The sequence below is a fragment of the Pelmatolapia mariae genome, linkage group LG10_11 (genome assembly GCF_036321145.2).
Source record: "Pelmatolapia mariae isolate MD_Pm_ZW linkage group LG10_11, Pm_UMD_F_2, whole genome shotgun sequence".
Classification (NCBI taxonomy): domain Eukaryota; kingdom Metazoa; phylum Chordata; class Actinopteri; order Cichliformes; family Cichlidae; genus Pelmatolapia; species Pelmatolapia mariae.
The window spans coordinates 38,079,623-38,097,650 of NC_086236.1; the positions used below are offsets into that span (position 1 = coordinate 38,079,623).

At 42.0% G+C, this 18,028-nt stretch overlaps 2 protein-coding genes across 2 annotated transcripts; one reads left to right on the plus strand and one right to left on the minus strand.

Annotated features, from left to right (window-relative positions):
- Positions 1-6,710: 6,710 nt before the first annotated feature.
- On the minus strand, positions 6,711-8,180 carry LOC134635392 (serine protease FAM111A-like). Its single transcript, XM_063484778.1, has one exon. The coding sequence runs from the start codon at positions 8,178-8,180 to the stop codon at positions 6,711-6,713; it is 1,470 nt and encodes a 489-aa protein (XP_063340848.1).
- Positions 8,181-11,975: 3,795 nt separating this feature from the next.
- On the plus strand, positions 11,976-13,721 carry LOC134635393 (piggyBac transposable element-derived protein 4-like). Its single transcript, XM_063484779.2, has one exon. It carries the CDS (start codon positions 11,976-11,978, stop codon positions 13,719-13,721), a length of 1,746 nt encoding a protein of 581 aa, XP_063340849.2.
- The last annotated feature ends 4,307 nt before the right edge of the window (positions 13,722-18,028 follow it).

Consider the following 18,028-nt stretch of genomic DNA (forward strand, 5'->3'; position numbering starts at 1 on the left):
GATGTTTGAGCTGATAAATGGTAGGTCTGAAATCTCTAGATCATTGCATAGTGCCTGTTCAACATCTAGCCAGGGCTCATCTAAGAGGGTATGTTTTAACCATTCTGAAATGAACTGAAGCCTGTTGGCTAAAAAGTATTGTTGAAAATTAGGCAGATCTAATCCTCCTTTATCCTTAGTTCTTTGTAGCGTTTTTAAGCTGATACGCGGGGGTTTATCTTTCCAAAGGAATTTAGAAATATATGAATCCAGAGATCTGAACCAATCTTGTGATGGTTTGTTAGGGATCATTAAAAATAAGTAATTTATTTTTGGCAAGATCATCATTTTTATAGTGGCGACCCTTCCCATGAGTGATATGGGTAAAGATTTCCATCTAGTCAGATCACCTTCTACTTTCTTAAGAAGTGGGATGTGGTTTAATTTAGTTAAGCCTGAAAGCTTAGGAGAAACATTAATACCCAAATATTTAATGTTTCCAGATTGTAGTGGGGCAGAAGAAGAGTTATGGAAGGAGCAGTTAATGGGAAGAACTGTAGATTTTGACCAGTTAATTGAATAATCTGAAACTCTTGAAAACCAGTTTATTAGAGTAATTACCTCAGAAAGGTTGGTTTGTGAGTTTTGCAGAAAAAGCAACACATCATCTGCATAGAGACTGATTTTATGTTCTACGTTCTTACATTTTATGCCCTTAATTGTTGTGGCCTGTCTAAATGCTGCCGCTAGTGGTTCGATAAAAATTGCAAAAAGTGAAGGGGAGAGTGGGCATCCCTGCCTGGTGCCCCTCAGGAGACAGAAGCTGGAGGATGTCTGGTCATTTGTCCTGATACAAGCTGTTGGAGAATTGTATAATATTCTTATCCAGTTTATGAAAGAGGTTCCAAAACCAAATTTGTGTAAAGTTGCAAATAGAAATTTCCAGTTTACTCTGTCAAATGCTTTTTCTGCATCTAGAGATAATATTATGGTTTCAATGTTTTTACTGCATGAGTAGTCTATTAAATTAAGTAATCTACGAGTGTTTGTTGATGAGTGTCTACCTTTTATGAAACCAGTTTGGTCAGGATGAATTAAAAGGGGGGTTATTTTCTCTAGTCTCTTTGAGAGAGCTTTGCAGATTATTTTGAGGTCTACATTTATAAGAGATATTGGACGATAGCTTGAGGGAAATAAAGGGTCCTTGCCTGGTTTTAGTAGGAGACTAATGTTGGCAGAATTCATATTTGATGGAAGTCTGCCATTTTCCTTGATTTCCTGCAACATTCCGCGGAATACTGGTGCCAAAATTGTCCAGAATTCTTTGTAGAATTCTGCAGGAAAGCCGTCGGGACCTGGAGCCTTATTATTGGGCATACTTATCAGGGCTTCCTGGAGTTCACCTGGCGTCAGTGGCGAATCCAGTGCCATTGCTTGACTGTCTAGTAATTTCGGAAGATTTACGTTGTCAAGAAACTGATCAATTTCATTATTAGATGGGTTTATTTGTGGTGAATATAAAGTTTCATAGAAATCCCTAAAAATGTTGTTTATTCTTCCAGGGTCATATATTGTGTTCCCCGATAGATCTTTAACAGCACATATAGTTGTTTTTTCTTTATTTATTTTTAACTGGTTAGCTAGAAATCGACCGGATTTGTTACTGTGTTCAAAATTCTGCAAGCGAAGTCTTTGTACTAGGAATTCTGTTTTTTTATTAATAATTTCATTTAATTCTAGTTTTGTTTTGCATATTTTGTTCATTATTTCTTGATCTTGGTGGGACGCGTAGGCTTCTTCTAAGGATTTGATGGTTTTTTTCTAATTCCTGAATATTTTTGTTTTCTTCTTTCTTTTTATGTGATGAGAAAGAAATTATTTTACCTCTCATCACAGCTTTCCCTGCTTCCCATAGAACAGAAGCAGATGTTCCGGGAGTGTCGTTAAAGTCTAAATATGAAGTCCATTCTTTTTTAAAATATTTAATAAAGTCTTCATCTTTGAGCAGTGATGTGTTAAATCTCCAGTTTTTACTTGGTGTAGTATTATTCTTGAGCATCAATGTTAAAGATACAGGAGCATGATCGCTGACAGCTATAGGGTGAATCTCAGTGTCTGAAATGTCACTCAGCAGTGAGCTGCTGACCAAAAAATAATCCAGACGAGAATAGGAGTGATGAACATGTGAGAAGAAAGAATATTCCTTACTGTTGGGGTGGAGGGAGCGCCATGCATCGCAAAGGCCATAGTCGCTCATATACTGTTTGATTATATTTGTGGACTGCCAATTACGCTGAGTTCCTGTTGTGTTGAGCCTATCCATTTCTTCATTTAGTCCCAGGTTGAGGTCTCCCCCAAGAATGAGTGTGCAATCAAGGTGTTCAGAGAGTGCACTAAAAAAACCGTGGAAGAATGAGGGATCATCAACATTTGGACCGTATATACTTACAATGCATAGCTTTTTGTTCAATATTGATAGTTTAATAATTAGAAATCTACCCTCTGGATCTATAACTGTATCGAGTACTGTAAAATTAACATTTTTATGTATTAAAATTGCTACTCCCCTTTGTCTAGAGTTATAACAGGCTCCTAACACAGTAGGAAACTCAGGTGTTTTAAGTTCATTTAAACCTGTGACAGGTCTGTGAGTTTCTTGTAATAAAACAACATCTGCCTGTAGTTTTTTAAGCTGGTTAAATATCTTTAACCTCTTTCCTCTGGTGCCGGCTCCATTTATATTCCATGTGACAAACCTCAGTGTGCCCATAATTGTGTGTGTATGTCTAACGATATATGCTGGGTGTTTCCTTTAGACAGGTGAAGAGAATGTGGAAACATCACTTGTTTGTGAATAGAAAGAGAGGAAAAAATTGTGGTGAGAGAATCCATAAGTCTGACTATGTGTGTGAATATTCACTAATATGAAGACCCGTGGCTTGCTTATGTGTCCTGTAAGTCTGTGCGCTGTGTGAGGTTGTTGTAGATGTGCTGCCGTTGAGCGCATGTGTTTGCGTGATCGTGGTGTGTGAATATGCAGAAATAGAGGGTGTTGTTTGTAGGTGAGTGGGGAGGTAGGTGATCACAGCAGTGGAAGAAAAGAGAAAGAAAGAAACCACATTAACTGTGAGTGACAACAAAAAAAAGAAAAGAAACGGAAACATTCTAATTAACACAATAACGGAGGGTGACGGTGTTATATCTGCTATGACATCATATTGATATTACTAGGTCAAACACATGTCAAAGGAGAGCGTGTGAGTGAATAAGAAAAGAGTGTAGCGGGTTCTTATCTGGAGTGCAGTCAATATAACCACGGAGTGGTGCCGGGGTCGCGGTAGAGCTGTCCGTCCACGTAGAGCCGGTCCACGGCAATGACAGCCCGGGAGCCTTTCTGAATAAAACTACGTCGGACTGGGAACAGGACCCTGCGTCGTTCCAGGATCTCTTTGGGGAACTGGTCGTTCACGCTGAAGTCCGTTCCTTTCAGCTCCCTGCCGCGACTCTTCACCTGCTCCTTCTGTTTGAATTGGCCGAATTTGGCCACAATGGGACGTGGTCTCCCGGTCCGCGACCTCACGCCCCCCAAGCGATGCACTCTATCGAAGTCGATGTTTTTTACGGTGTCCTCCGGCAGCTTCAGGTGGATTTTAATGAAGCTTTTCACCATTGCCTCCGCGTCCTCTCCGGGAGATTCTGGAATACCAGAAAACACAAGATTATCTCTCATGCTACGGGCTTGTAGATCGATAACGGATTCTTTTATTTTTTTGTTTTCTATGTTTAGCTGGGTCACGTTATCAGTGAGAGATTTGACCGACTCCCGTAGCGTGGCATTTTCAGCGGCAAGCGTTTCCACCTGCTGCTGGCTGAATTCCAGGGATTCTCTCAGAGATTTAAATTCCCGGTGTAAAACCTCCACCAGGGACAGCCTCGCATCGAAACTGGACAATCGCCTGTCGATTGACTCCAGGATGTCTGCAATGTCTTTGCCGGCAGGCGATGTTGTTCCGGGGGAGTCTGCCGGGCGACATCTCTTCGATGACGGCGTCTCACTTTTGGCCGGGGAAGATGCACTCTGGGCCTTCTTCATTACTATATCTTGGAAACAGCGGTCGATGTAATCTTGGAGAGCGTCTAAACTCTCCCCGTTGTCCTCCAGGGTGTTAGAGATGATAGGACAGAAGTGGTTAGTTATATGACAATTTGATTAGTATATTTGGTAATAGTGAAGCTAAAGAAACTTTGTTAAATTCTACACTACCATTTGTTCTTTTTTCGCCAAATCTCCGGCGTCTGACGTCACCTACTACATGGGTCGCTTACCTTACCCGTCACAGCCTTCTTCCGCCTCACAGCCCTCTCCCGCCTCACAGCCCTCTCCCGCCTCACAGCCCTCTGTGGGAGACCGGGCCTTTGCGATTGCTGCGCCCAAACTTTGGAACAGTCTGGGCGTTTATCAATATGCGTACTTGTGCGTACTTGCGTTCTCGTGTACTCGTGATACGTCATCAGTCGGAGACCAAGTACTGTTCCAATTCGAAGTACGCATCAAGCCGAGAACGCGAAAAAGTCCCGGATGTGTTCTCGATCCGCCCGTTTTATCGAGCATGCATCGGTGTAGACTTGGGACAGCTAAATATCCCAGAATGCATTTCGTCCAAAACTCAACAGCGGACTCCCGGCACATCGTTTCCAACCCCCCCCCCCAAACCGCTCGCGGACTTCTCACTACTCAGGTTAAAGAAACCCCAGCAGCTGTCTATAGTATTGAGTGTCCACTAGAATAGAAATAAAAGCGTTCTAACATCTCACCTGCATGTTTTTATTAAGGTATGTACACGTATGTAGATGTACACTATTTTTATTAATAGAGGTTTCACTACTGAGGTTAACAATGATATATAAGTCACTTAGATCACTTCTAAATGTTAATGTTTGGTTTATTTCAGTGTTTTATTTGTTCCTGAGTAAACCGGTTTGGCTGTGATTAAAGTTAAGCTTCATAACATGTTACTTACAGTTAAATTAAGAGGGGACGGCAGTAAAAACTCTGGACCTGTGACATCATCACGTACGCTGGTGTTCCGACTTTACAAATCACGAGTCCGTGCTCGCGTTCTCGGCGGGTACGTACTCCCGTGCGTTCTCGGCGGGTACGTACTCACCGAGAACGCGAGTACGTACTCGCGTACTTGGGCATTGATAAACGGCCTCTGCCTCTTGAAATGAGGATCTCCAACACTTGACATTTTTAAAACCCGCTTGAAAATACATTTTTTAATCTGTAGCTTTTAATTATAACAGAGTTTTGTTCTGTACTTTGTCTGTGTTTGATCTGCTTTTTTGCTATGTACAACACTATGGTCAGCCTGTTGTTGTTCTTACATGTGCTTATGAATAAATTGATTGAACAGAGAAAACACTCACCTCTAAGCTTTCATTCATGGTGATAACAATCCAACTTTTGGGACAAGCACGGTGATAAGTTGTTTGTTTTGCCAGCCAATAAATAGTTATCGGTACTATTTACTTCTCCCCCTTCAAAGGGAGGAAGGAGCAGCAGCAGGATAAATCAAACTTGTGTACTTGTGGTAAAGGGCTTCATCTGTGAAAGGCTGTATTTGAAAAATGTTTGGTTTGCCATTTTGTATTTCAGGATGGCTTTCCATTCTTAATAGCCAGTGACTGAACCTTGCTCATATAAGCACGGATACTCTGTTATCAGGGCCACAGCCGCATTATCAAATTCTGCACTGGGAGGACGCATTTTGTATTCGACCATTTCTGATACCAAACTCTGCAATATATCAGATTTCAGTTTGGTACTAGGATGCAGGGCAGTACCATTGTTAAGAAAGGCTTGGTTTCCTTGATCTAACAGCACCTCATAATTAATCTCAGGTATTTGGAATTTTAGGGGATGCAATGGAAACCAGGGCATTTTTATTAATTAACTGATTGATTGGGAATTAAAAATAATATAATAAAAACAACGCACTAGTTCTTATGAATTCTTTATTAGGTTTTTTGGATGTAGGATTAAAATGACAACTTGTGAAGCGACAAGGTCCATCCTACCTGTGTCAGAAAAGAGTCAAAGGTAGAGCTGCTTACATTTAATCATTTGTCGGTAACCTAAAACATATGTGAAAAGAGAATTTGTAAAAGTAGTCACCTGTCCCGGTTGCTTCTTGCAGGATGTGGAAGCAGCTTAATCACCTGCTTAAGAGCAGACCAGTGTGCCGGGTTAGGGGAGTTTGGTTAGATAGTAATGGTTGAAGCATATGTTACTGATTTGTTTATAGTACGTTTTGGAAATATGTATATGTTTGTTATGTGCTCTAATGTTATTGTATGTTAATGTTTTTATTTTGATTAGTTAACCCTCGGGCTAGTCCGGATGCTCACCCGAGTAGGTAGAGTATAAAAGGAAGCCATTTTGTTTGTAGTGTTTGTGCTGTTAATACGTGCCTTCTCTAATAAAGTGCCAGTCTCGCGTCATATTATTGGAAGGAACCCATGACCGCCGGCCAAAAACTGACAGGGGGGCCAAGGTTGTGATCTCAGTGAAGAGGTAGATACGCAGAGACAACATGAGCATTAGAGGGCGTGGCTTGAAGAAATGAGACTGGGTATAATACTTCAGAACATAAAAATACAATGCAAGAACATAACTTTAAAAATGGTGTTTTTGGGGGGATGTGAAATAAATAAAAAAACTCGCAGGATCATTCTGTCTCTACACAGCCATCACCGATCTCCTCAGAATCTGCTTTACTCTCAACTTCCTGCAACAACGCGTCAGGTACGCCTTGCTTTGACCCCACAACAGAGGCTATAATGTTTTCTAGGTGAGGATTTCCCTTCGCTTCCTCCTCAACTCTTTCCAACGCCTCCCCATACCCATCTTTCTTCAGATTATCCACAAAGTTTTCAAATATAGTGAGCAGAGGAAAGGCGTACTCAATCACATTCTCGCTAAGGTTCGGAAACCCGTAGAAAAACCCTCCACTGTGCAAACCAAACACTCGTCCCTCTGCATCGAAAACCGGGGAGCCGGAAGAGCCGTGGTACATGAGAGTGTTGTAGGTGACGTAGATATTTTCATACGGGTCGTTTTTGATCTGCTGATTGATTTCGCAAAGACTGCAAAATTCCTCGCAGTCTTCTAAATTGTCATTATTCTCTCGCCTCTCTTTCTCCACGACCCACGTAGGACTCATTTTTTTCACTCCTCCTCCTGGGTGTCCGACGACACAGGCCTCGCCGTCTGAAGGCGCAGGTCCAAATCTCTTAAGGAGCCCCGGCGGCACTTTCTCTGTTTCTAGCTTAAGTATGACATAATCTAACTTATCGTCACCGATGAACACCTTAGCGCTAAGGTTGTTCCTGTCTGACTCTTGGTCTTCAAAGTTAAAGACCACGGTAACGTTTACAAATTCACGCCAGTTAGGTGTGTTTGATTTAACCCAGTAGTCGAATAAGTGGGCGTTGGTCAAGACAAAGTTGTCAAATAGCACAAAGCCTGTGCCTTGCTTTATGAAGGAACCGGTTATGAGACAAACTGACTCGCTCAGTTCGAGCAGCAACATAACACTGCGAATTTCAGTAAAAGACTGTCGGCCCTTTCCAAAGTTCTCCTTCCTGTATTTCAGTGCTTCCTGGAAAGAATTTTTGGGGAATCTACTCTCCATCCATCGTTTCAGACGCGGATACTGCTGACAAAGTAGATCGTAAATCTCCTTACGGTCAATGCTGCTACCCGATTCTTTGATTGCCGTTTTTAGACTCAATCCGTTCTGCCGTGCTACACCTAAGACCGATGTCATTCCACCGATGCGCTTTGCATTATTTGATGCGTGTGGAGGTTTCTGCTGCCCTGGGATGGCTACATCCGTATCTGCTCCCTGTGGAAAACATATCTGGAATTTCTTATTGTCCAGACAATCAATTATGTCTGTGCACTCAGTCTTACGTTCGTCGTCGATGTTAACCAGCTCAAAGTAGCCCAGGTCATCGACGAAGCGACCGTCTCTTTTCAGAGCCTCGGCCGCAGTTATTCCCTTCTCCCCGTAAACACAAAGATACTTGAACTGTTTTAAAGCGTCATTTTTTAAAAAACTTTTCTCTTTTTTGGCATTTAGTCCTCCCTTTGTACCGATGTAAAAGACAGAATAGCAATCTCTCGCCTTAACCATCTTCGTATATTTACTGAAAGGCCTCCGTGCAAGCTTGAACATGTTGCGTGTGCCGTCTGAACTGGATTTCAGTCTGAACAGATGTCCGTGTTGGTCCTGCAGAGAATCAGAGTTGGAAAAGTTGTTAATGTAGCAAAAACCAAAATGTATTGCATTTTGCCCTGGAATCTCGGTTTAGCACTACACATTACTTTTCTTATGTTCAGTATACAGGAGTTGCTGCTCACACCCCGAGTTACACTGATGAGTCTGCCAGATGTCCCAAATGGAATGTCAGGCCGCACTCACGCCGGACACCTCCTTGACCTTATTTCCACGAGCCCTCGACTCAGCTGCAAAGTGCTTACGGGGTCAGTTTCCTTTTCATCAGAATTATCTGCCGTCATTCGGACATAAGATGAGCAACGGTTTAACCAATTTCCAATCAAGGGGATTAAACCAAACATAGGATGTAAGTTAAGGAAATATAAGTTTGACTATGGAGCACATCTCCTTCAGCGTTCACAATAATGGATTGGATTACTCTCAGTCAACTGACTGTTTAGGGGAGTAAAAGCGACTAATAGTAAGTGGGCTCTGTGGTTGTTGTTTTTTAATCACACTAGGAGTGAACAAAAGCAGAAAAAAACCCTGTAAAGATGCAGACTGTGAAAGTCTGGTTTATACCATAAATCTTACCAGCTGTAGCTGAGTTTTTTGTGTTTTAAGTTAAAAGCACGTGTCAAGACTACTGTCTCCCATTGCTGATGCGATCCTTCTTTTTTCTTCCCTATTAATGATCTACGGTAATTTGTCCCCATAAAAGGTTTTATTGAAATCATTGTGATACAGAGATTTGATTTCTTGTGCATGCACTGAATGTAGTTTACCAACTGCTCCTCAGTCCAAACTGACTTTATGGTTCATACGTGTCAACTCAGGGAACTCCTGCCGTGACCTCCCCTCTGTGAGCGCACACACACACACACACACACACACACACACACACACACACACACACACACACACACAGAAGGAGAGAAACAGAAAGATCATTAATACAGAGGATTGCAGCAGCTCTTTGATTTTCACTGTGTCGGATTTCAGAAGAACGGTCACATAAATTTCATTACAAAGTTTTTACCTTTGCTTCAAAGTGTCTTTAAATCCTTTCTCGTTCAAATTTTTTATTCACATAGTAAAGAAGTAGCTCAGAAAGTAGGAACAGCGATTAGTTTAAAGACATTTTCTACAATAATTTCATCATCCACAGTTTGTGAAAACTGCGGTTAAAAAAATAAATCTGTAAATTCACAAATGATGGACTCTTTAAAGACATACGCTTCATGTACTGATTAACATACACTTAACAGATGTACATTAGGGTGCACACCGGTTATGCCATTACGTATTTTGCTCAAGAGTCTGTTTGAGCTAAAAACTTGAAAGATATCTATGTATATTTTAAATCAGTAACATAGATAAAATGTTTTTGGATAACAAACGAGTCACAATTTAAACACTGTTTAAATAATCAAAGAGATATTTATAAAGGACATGCTTACCGGGAGCAGAGAAACACGCTGTATTGTCTCTTTTGCATGAGACACACCAGAAACGCTCTGTGCGGATAGCAAAGTCTGCGCTGTGGGAGTGTCTGGACCCTCCACGCCGCACAACCTCGCACTGGTCCCCAGGGGGCACGGCAAACTTGTAAGCCCTAGTTTCGGCTCCCGAAAAATATGCTTGAGTTGTTCTTGTGTCCAACAAAAATGAGTTCTGATATGTTTTATTTGTAACATTAGTGCGTTGAAGTTAGCACAATTTAAAATCAAAAAATGGTTAGTCTCCTAAATGAATGGCATCTTGTTAGACCGGGGACTTAAAAAACTAATAGATTGCTTTACATCTTGTGCACTTGGATACACTTCAATGAAACTTGAAAAGTGGGACACACAATATGGAGATGATGACTTGGCATTTGTTAGGGAGGCGTCTAAGTATAGAGAGGAGGAATTCCCATTCATGTTCTCTGCAATGTGCATTGTGTCCTGTTTACTTTTTTCTAAATAAATAGCTGTGAAAAAAACCCATCAAAGTTGAGGTAAGTATTCACCACAGTATCGTGTTTTTTATTATTAGGGTCAAATTTCTCTTTGTGTAAAAATTAAGCCAACATCCTAGTGTCAAAGGTCGGTTCTAAAAAACAAGTCAGTCCCTGAAGCTTATTTGTGCCGCAGATGCTAATTCAGTGACTGTGTGTAAGGAATGTTTTGAGACCTGTCTGATCTTAAAAAACTAACATTGTTGTTACATTACAGCAATATTGAGGAAAGATTTAATGGCTGATCATGGAGCAGGATGAAGGTCAAAGGGAAAGTCCCTGCCATGCTTCCGGTTATGCTTCCATCCGGCCGGTCCGTGCTATATCGCCCCTCCTGACCCGGAGTGGTATATCGTGTTGTAGAAAAGTTTGTTCGATTCGCGCTCTCTCTCTCTCTCTCTCACTCTTACAAAAATAATAGGTTTTTTTTTCTCATACGCTTATGGTACAAGACGGAGGAAGCATCCTGAGCTCTCGGAGGTAATTGACCGGGATGAACTGACGGTCGTCTGACTCCTTCTTGATGTGCGTAAAACAGGGCCGTTTACTTTTAGGGTTTCTGTTTTTCTGTCTATTGAGAAAACCTGTTGTAAAAGTAGCTCAAAAAATGAAGAAAAACTCTTTACTTTGATCTAGGAAGGCGTGGCTGCACAAAACCAAAATACCTCATATAGGTGTTTTAATAAAAATACTTGGGATAGAGTTCTGAATATGTGCTTTTTTTCTTTTTTTTCTTTTTTTTTACTCGGGGTTATTTTGCACGTACAAGGAGTTGAGGCCTCTATGAAATTCTTTGCTTGGCTGGAGGCATTAAGAAATACTAATAACGATTAGAGGGGTTGTTGACTCCTCCTCGATGTGCGTAAAACAAGACCGTTTTCTTTTAGAGTTCATGTCTGTCGACAGTTTTCTGCTACTGAGAAAACCTGTTTTGGAAAAGTAGCTCAAAAAATGAAGAAAAACTCTTTACTTTGGTCTGAGAAGGAGTGGCTGCACAAAACCAAAATACCTCATATAGGTGTTTTAATAATAATATTTTGAACCTTTTTTTTTCCACTAAGGCTTACTTTACACATACGAGGTGGGCGCGCTGTAGGTTATAAGCATTAAGAAATACTGATAATGATTAGAGCGGTTTGTTGACTCCTTCTTGACCTGCGGTGTGTGTGTAAAACAAGACCATTTTCTTTTAGGGATTCCGTCTATTTTCTGCTAATGAGAAAACCTGATGTAAAAGGAGCTCAAACATGAAGAAAAACTCTTTACTTTGGTCTGAGAAGGAGTGGCTGCACAAAACCAAAATACCTCATCCGAGGGTGATTTAATTGTTTAACCTTCTTATTATGTTAAGGGTCAATTTGACCCATTCCAGTTTTTTTGTGTACCAAAGTACTGGTCATCCTTTCTTTTTCTTCATGAAACCTTATGACTTTTCCTTATCTGGGGTCATGAACTGGTGTGTAAAATATGGACACTTTGATGTGTCCTGGAATGTCTCTGCAGTGTTTGTATACAAAGATGATGTTGCGGGTCATTTTGACCCGCACACTTTTATGTAAGTAAAAAGTTGTTCAGATCCAAAATAAACATTTCTCTTTGATGTACTTTGTTTTGACTGCTTCTGAATATACATTCAGACCCAGGTGTGTATGCAAGAAACTTTCTCTCCCCTATTCTTGTCACTGTTCTCATGTCATTTCAACACACCAAAAATGAGCTCCAGGAGGTTAACGACTGAAGAAGCTTTATCACTGCTTTTCAACTGGGATAGTGATGAAGAAGAAGATGTTTCAGAGACTGAGGATCTTTCAGAGGCCGAGGACAATGTTATTGATGATCCAGACTGCCAATTTTCAGACGAGGAGGAGGATTCTGAGGGAGAGTGTGCCGCCATCTCTACATCTAATGAAAACCAAGGAATGCAGCAATCATCATCCACAGAGGAGACATGGACATCTAAAGATGGTAATATAAAATGGTCATTATCACCACACCGAAGTCAAGGCAGGCTGTCATCTTCTAATGTCATCAAAATGACTCCTGGTCCTACAAGATTTGCCATCACACGAGTTGATGATATTCAATCAGCATTTCAACTCTTCATATCCCCTCCAATAGAAAGGATCATACTGGACATGACTAACCTGGAAGGGAGGCGTGTATTTCAAGAGAAGTGGAAGCCACTGGATCAGACTGACTTGCATGCTTATATTGGAATTCTGATATTAGCTGGTGTATACAGGTCCAAGGGAGAAGCAACTGCAAGTCTATGGAATGAAGAGAATGGAAGGCCAATCTTTCGAGCAACAATGTCTTTGGAGACATTTCTCAAGATATCTCGTGTGATCAGATTTGACAACCGTGAAACCAGAGCTGGTCGACGTGAAAGAGACAAACTTGCTGCAATCAGAGATGTATGGGATAAATGGGTGGAAATTCTACCTTTGTTGTACAACCCTGGTCCCCATGTTACTGTTGATGAGCGCCTTGTCCCATTCAGGGGTCGCTGTCCTTTCCGACAGTATATGCCCAACAAGCCGGCCAAGTATGGCATCAAAATATGGGCAGCCTGTGATGCAAAATCTAGCTATGCATGGAATATGCAAGTGTACACTGGAAAGCTACCTGGAGGAGCATCTGAGAAGAATCAGGGGATGCGTGTGGTGCTGCAGATGAGTGAAGGGCTGCAAGGGCATAACATCACCTGTGACAATTTCTTTACATCCTACTGGCTTGGAGAGGAACTTCAGAAGAGAAAACTGACTATGTTGGGAACAATCAGAAGAAATAAGCCAGAACTTCCCAGTGAAATTTTGAAGATGCAGGGAAGATCTCTGCATTCCTCATTATTTGTTTTCACTGAGAAAGCAACAGTTGTTTCATATTGCCCAAAGAAAAACAAGAACGTTCTTGTCATGAGCACAATGCACACAGATGCATCGCTGAGCACAAGAGATGACAAAAAACCACAAATGATCCTAGACTACAACTCCACCAAAGGAGGAGTAGACAATCTTGACAAAGTCACAGCGACATACAGCTGCCAGCGCAAGACAGCTCGTTGGCCCTTGGTAATTTTCTACAATATTTTGGATGTGTCTGCTTACAATGCCTATGTCCTGTGGACTGAAATCAACCAACATTGGAATGCGGGTAAATTGTACCGACGTCGCCTTTTCCTGGAAGAACTGGGAAAAAGTCTTGTCACTCCCAAGATCCAGATGCGAGTCAGACCAGCTCGATCCCCAGCAGCAGCAGCTGTCATTGAAAAGGTCAAGTGTGCACCATCCAACCAATCTGCAGTGGATTCAGTGGAACCAGGTATAAAGAAACGGAAAAGATGCCAGGTCTGTCCCTCACGAGAAGACATTAAAACAAGCACTGTTTGTGAGAAATGCAAAAAGTACATCTGCAGAAAGCACACAGTCACATTCTGTCCATCATGTGGACAAAATTGAAAATGTTGAACGCTGAAAAACTGAGAAAATCGGGCAAGTTAAAAAGAAATGTGTTTGTAAAAAAGGGAAAACTTTTACTAAATTGTTCTTAAAAAGAGTTATGGTAATTCAAACTGTGTTGTATGTCTGTGTTCTAAATGTTTTTCTAATGGAAAATAAAGTTGCTATTGTTTTATTGCAGTTTTTTGACAATTCTGAGTGGATTTACACAGTGCGGGTCATTTTGACCCGCAACATAATCAATGTGATTTTTTTTCAACATAATACAAGGGTTAAGTAAGTATCCTAAGTATTCACTAAGGGATATTTATTTTTTTACACATACGAGGTGGGCAGCCTGTAGGTTACAAGCAGATAGAAAGTTGGCTGCGGAACATGAAGATGTTCTTATTTCTCCCTTCTTTCCGCGGAGCAGCGGTTGCTTCAGATCTGTTACTGTAGACGGTGACGGGAGTGTCGCTGATAATCGACGAGGACCACTCGCCGCTGCTGCCTCCCATGCTTACGGCCTCGGGAGAGCAGATCTCTTCCCCGTCCAAGTACAGAGGAACGCAGGGCTGCAGAATGAAAGGATCCATCTCCTCGTCTGTGCATAGAAAAGTGCGCGCCGACCTCTCTGTTTTTATTCCCTCCGCAGACCCCCCTCCCTCTAAAAACTTTTTTTTTTATTTTTTCAAAACAACAGGATCAAATTGATTATGGATCAAATTACACAGTTCCGATGGGGGAGGGGAAAGAGGGGAAAGGGGGGGGGAGGGTCAAGGCTAGGGTCGTCAATCAAATTTGTGACACAAGGTGTATAGCTATTTTTTTCTGAAGGCTACTCGCCATACCAATACCAACTAGATTTTTAAATCTTAATATAAAATGAGTAACAGTAGGTGGACATTAGGTACGGCTGCACTTTTTGCAGCGATCTTGTATAGAAAACTATTCCGCGCGTATATAAAACAGGTCTGCTGCTCCGAACCGTAGTAAAGGGCTAATATGTCGGGTTCCGTGTCGACCTCGTAGCCGAAAACTAGCTTTACTTTGTTGTTTGGGTCAACTTTGGTAGCGAGAGACAAAGAGAGGTGTTGAAAGGCTGCTCCAACTGAACTTATTGTTTCGAAGGAAAACACGAACACAGTGTACAGTCGAGTCTTAATAGCTTACTTACAACTGGGCCCATGAGGCTACATTCTTTAGGGCTATGCCTGTAACACTCTGCCTATTGCCTCCATATTAGATAATTCTTTGAACAATAATTTAAAAAAATATTTCGTCACATCATTATGCGGGCTGCAAGTAGGGGTGACATGGGCCGCGAGATTGAGACGCAGGTATTACATCCTCTTAATGCGTGTTTTGTTTGGGTTTCCACCAGCATGGAATTACCAAAAATAGAAAGAGCATAGCTAACATATGAAACAGGAAAAGACCGCTGTGTAATTCCTTTATTTCAACAAAGGTCGTGTCCAAATTCATGGGATGCATCCTCCTGAGGACGCATTTGTAGACCAATTACGTCACAGCGACGCGACAAAGGCTGTCCAAATTCGTAGACTCCTCCGAATGCAGCCGACAAATGTGTCCTCCTTTTCCCCGAATTTGAAGGATGGGTCGGGTGTGTCCTTCATGGCCCACCATATCCCAGAATTCATAGCGCGGCCCAGCCAAACTCCAGTTTCCGGCAATGGCGGCCGCTACTAAGTTTTAAAGGTTGTGTCCAAATTCATGGGCTGCATCCTCCTGAGGACCCGGCCTTCGCGGTCTACGTGGCCCGGGTCCTCAGAAGGTCGGGTAGGCCGGAAGTAAACGGCTGGGGAAATGGGACGGTCTAGCCTTCTGATTAGCGTCACCGCTGTCTCGGTGGAGTTTAATAAACTCGGCCGTCTGCTCCTTGATATCTAAAATATAACAGGACACTGGCGTAAATTCTCGACCGTCTCACACTTCTGTTTAATCAGTTTGCTGTTTGACGTTTATTCAGCTGTGTAAAAACCAAGGAGGAACCCACCCGGGGGATTAATAAAGTTTTATTTTATCTAATCTAATCTAATAACTTTAATCTCAGCCAAACCGATTTACTCACGAACAAATAAAACACTGAAAAAAGCCCAACAATAACATTTTAGGTTGTCTAAGTGACTTATATATTACGTTTAACCTGAGTAGCGAAAGTCCGCGGTGATCTAAAAATGATGTGCCGGGAGTTGTGCCGTTCTCGGCGGCTTCAGTGACCCTCGAGCTCTCGGCTGCAAAAGAATGCCAATTCTTTTGCAGAATATTGATACTGCTGAATATATATATATATATATATATATATATATATATATATATATATATACATAACAGCAGGGTGCAAGATGCTAGCAGGCAGAGCATACATGGAGCGCCATAACCAAGTGGCCGGCATAGTATACAGAAATATCTGTGCCGAGTATGGCCTGGAAGTTCCGAGGTCAAAATGGGAGACGCCCCCAAGGGTGGTGGAGAATGAGCGGGCTAAGATCCTGTGGGACTTCCAGATACAGACGGACAAAATGGTGGTGGCTAACCAACCGGACATAGTGGTGGTAGACAAACAGAAGAAGACAGCCGTAGTAACTGATGTAGCGGTTCCGAATGACAGCAACATCAGAAAGGAGGAACACGAGAAGCTGGAGAAATACCAAGGGCTCAGAGAAGAGCTTGAGAGGATGTGGAGGGTGAAGGTAACGGTGGTCCCCGTGGTAATCGGAGCACTAGGTGCAGCGACTCCCAAGATAGGCGAGTGGCTCCAGCAGATCCCGGGAACAACATCGGAGATCTCTGTCCAGAAGAGCGCAGTCCTGGGAACAGCTAAGATACTGCGCAGGACCCTCAAGCTCCCAGGCCTCTGGTAGAGGACGCGAGCTTGAAGGATAAACCGCCCGCAGGGGCGAGATGGGTGTTGTTATATACATACATACATATATATATATATATATATATATATATATATATATATATATATATATATATATATATATATAAATATATATATATATATATACACACACACACACACACAGACGGGGCGATCCTTGCTAATAACTTAACTCTCTAATGGAGATTTGCTGGAGATTTAATGCGGTTATCTATCTATCTATCTATCTATCTATCTATCTATCTACAGTCAAGCCCATAATTATTCATACCCCTGGCAAATTTTGACTTAAAGCTACTTTTATTCAACCAGCAAGTGTTTTTTGACCGGATATGACACAGGCGTCTCCCAAAAGGTAATAAGATGATGTACAAGAGGCATTATCGTGTAAAAAAAATATTTCTCTGCTTTTATTGACATTTGAGCAAAAAGTGTCATGTACAGAATTATTCATAAACTTCACAGACTGTCACAGTCTCTGGGAAAATCCAAAGTTCTATACCATTCCATATAGTCCAAGCTGGTCTAAAGCATCCTAATTACCCTAATTAATTGGAAACAGCTGTTTTAATCAACTCAACAGGTGGCCATATCTAAATGTTTTCAAGTTCCAGTGGCTACAATGCAAAGTATTATTAAAAAATACAAGATGTTCCGCACTGTGGAAAATCTCAGAGGACGTGGTCGGAAGCCAAAACTGACACCTGTGTTGACCAAGAGGATAGTGAGAGAGGTGAAAAAGAATCCAAGGATCACCACCAAGGCCATCCTGGTGAATCTGGGCTCTGCTGGTGGCAATATCTCAAGGAAGACAGTCCAATGGACACTGCTGGGTTCCACGGATGCAGACCAAGGAGTCAGAGTCAGAGAAACTTTATTTATCCCCAAGGGGCAATTGAGATAGATACCTTGCCGACCGTACATACAATACACAAACATCACATTGGGGAGACAGGTCAGGCTAAGTAGCACTGGCCGGTCGACTGCATGAGCAGTGACCCGGAACCGAAACAATGGAAAATGCACAACATGAGGAAAGATGAGGAGAAAAAAGAACTCCCCCCAGACTGAGCTCCACTCTGAGTGAGTGTAGGTCTGTGTCAGTGTAAATGTGTGTATGTGTGTGTGTGCGTTCCGTGTTCAGCCGGGAGAAAGTGTCCCTTCACACGGTTAGGCAAAAGTCAACACTCTTTGGTTGACGTGGGTGGCCTTAAATAAGGGGGGAGAGAGTCACAACAAACAGTCTTGTTATCTAAGGAGAATTTGTTATTCCCGTCAGCTTTTGCCTTGAGCATCCAGCTGGCGCCAGGGGATCCGCATGAGATGAAGATGGTAGTTGTTTTGGTTAGTGCGAACAAACCAATTTTACAGTTGGTCTAATGTCCGTCACTGGTCACCAGGTCTCTCAATTCCTGTT

Coding starts and splice junctions, on each gene's coding strand:
- LOC134635393 (XM_063484779.2), top strand. CDS start 11,976: ATGAGCTCCAGGAGGTTAACGACTGAAGAAGCTTTATCACTGCTTTTC.
- LOC134635392 (XM_063484778.1), bottom strand. CDS start 8,180: ATGGTTAAGGCGAGAGATTGCTATTCTGTCTTTTACATCGGTACAAAG.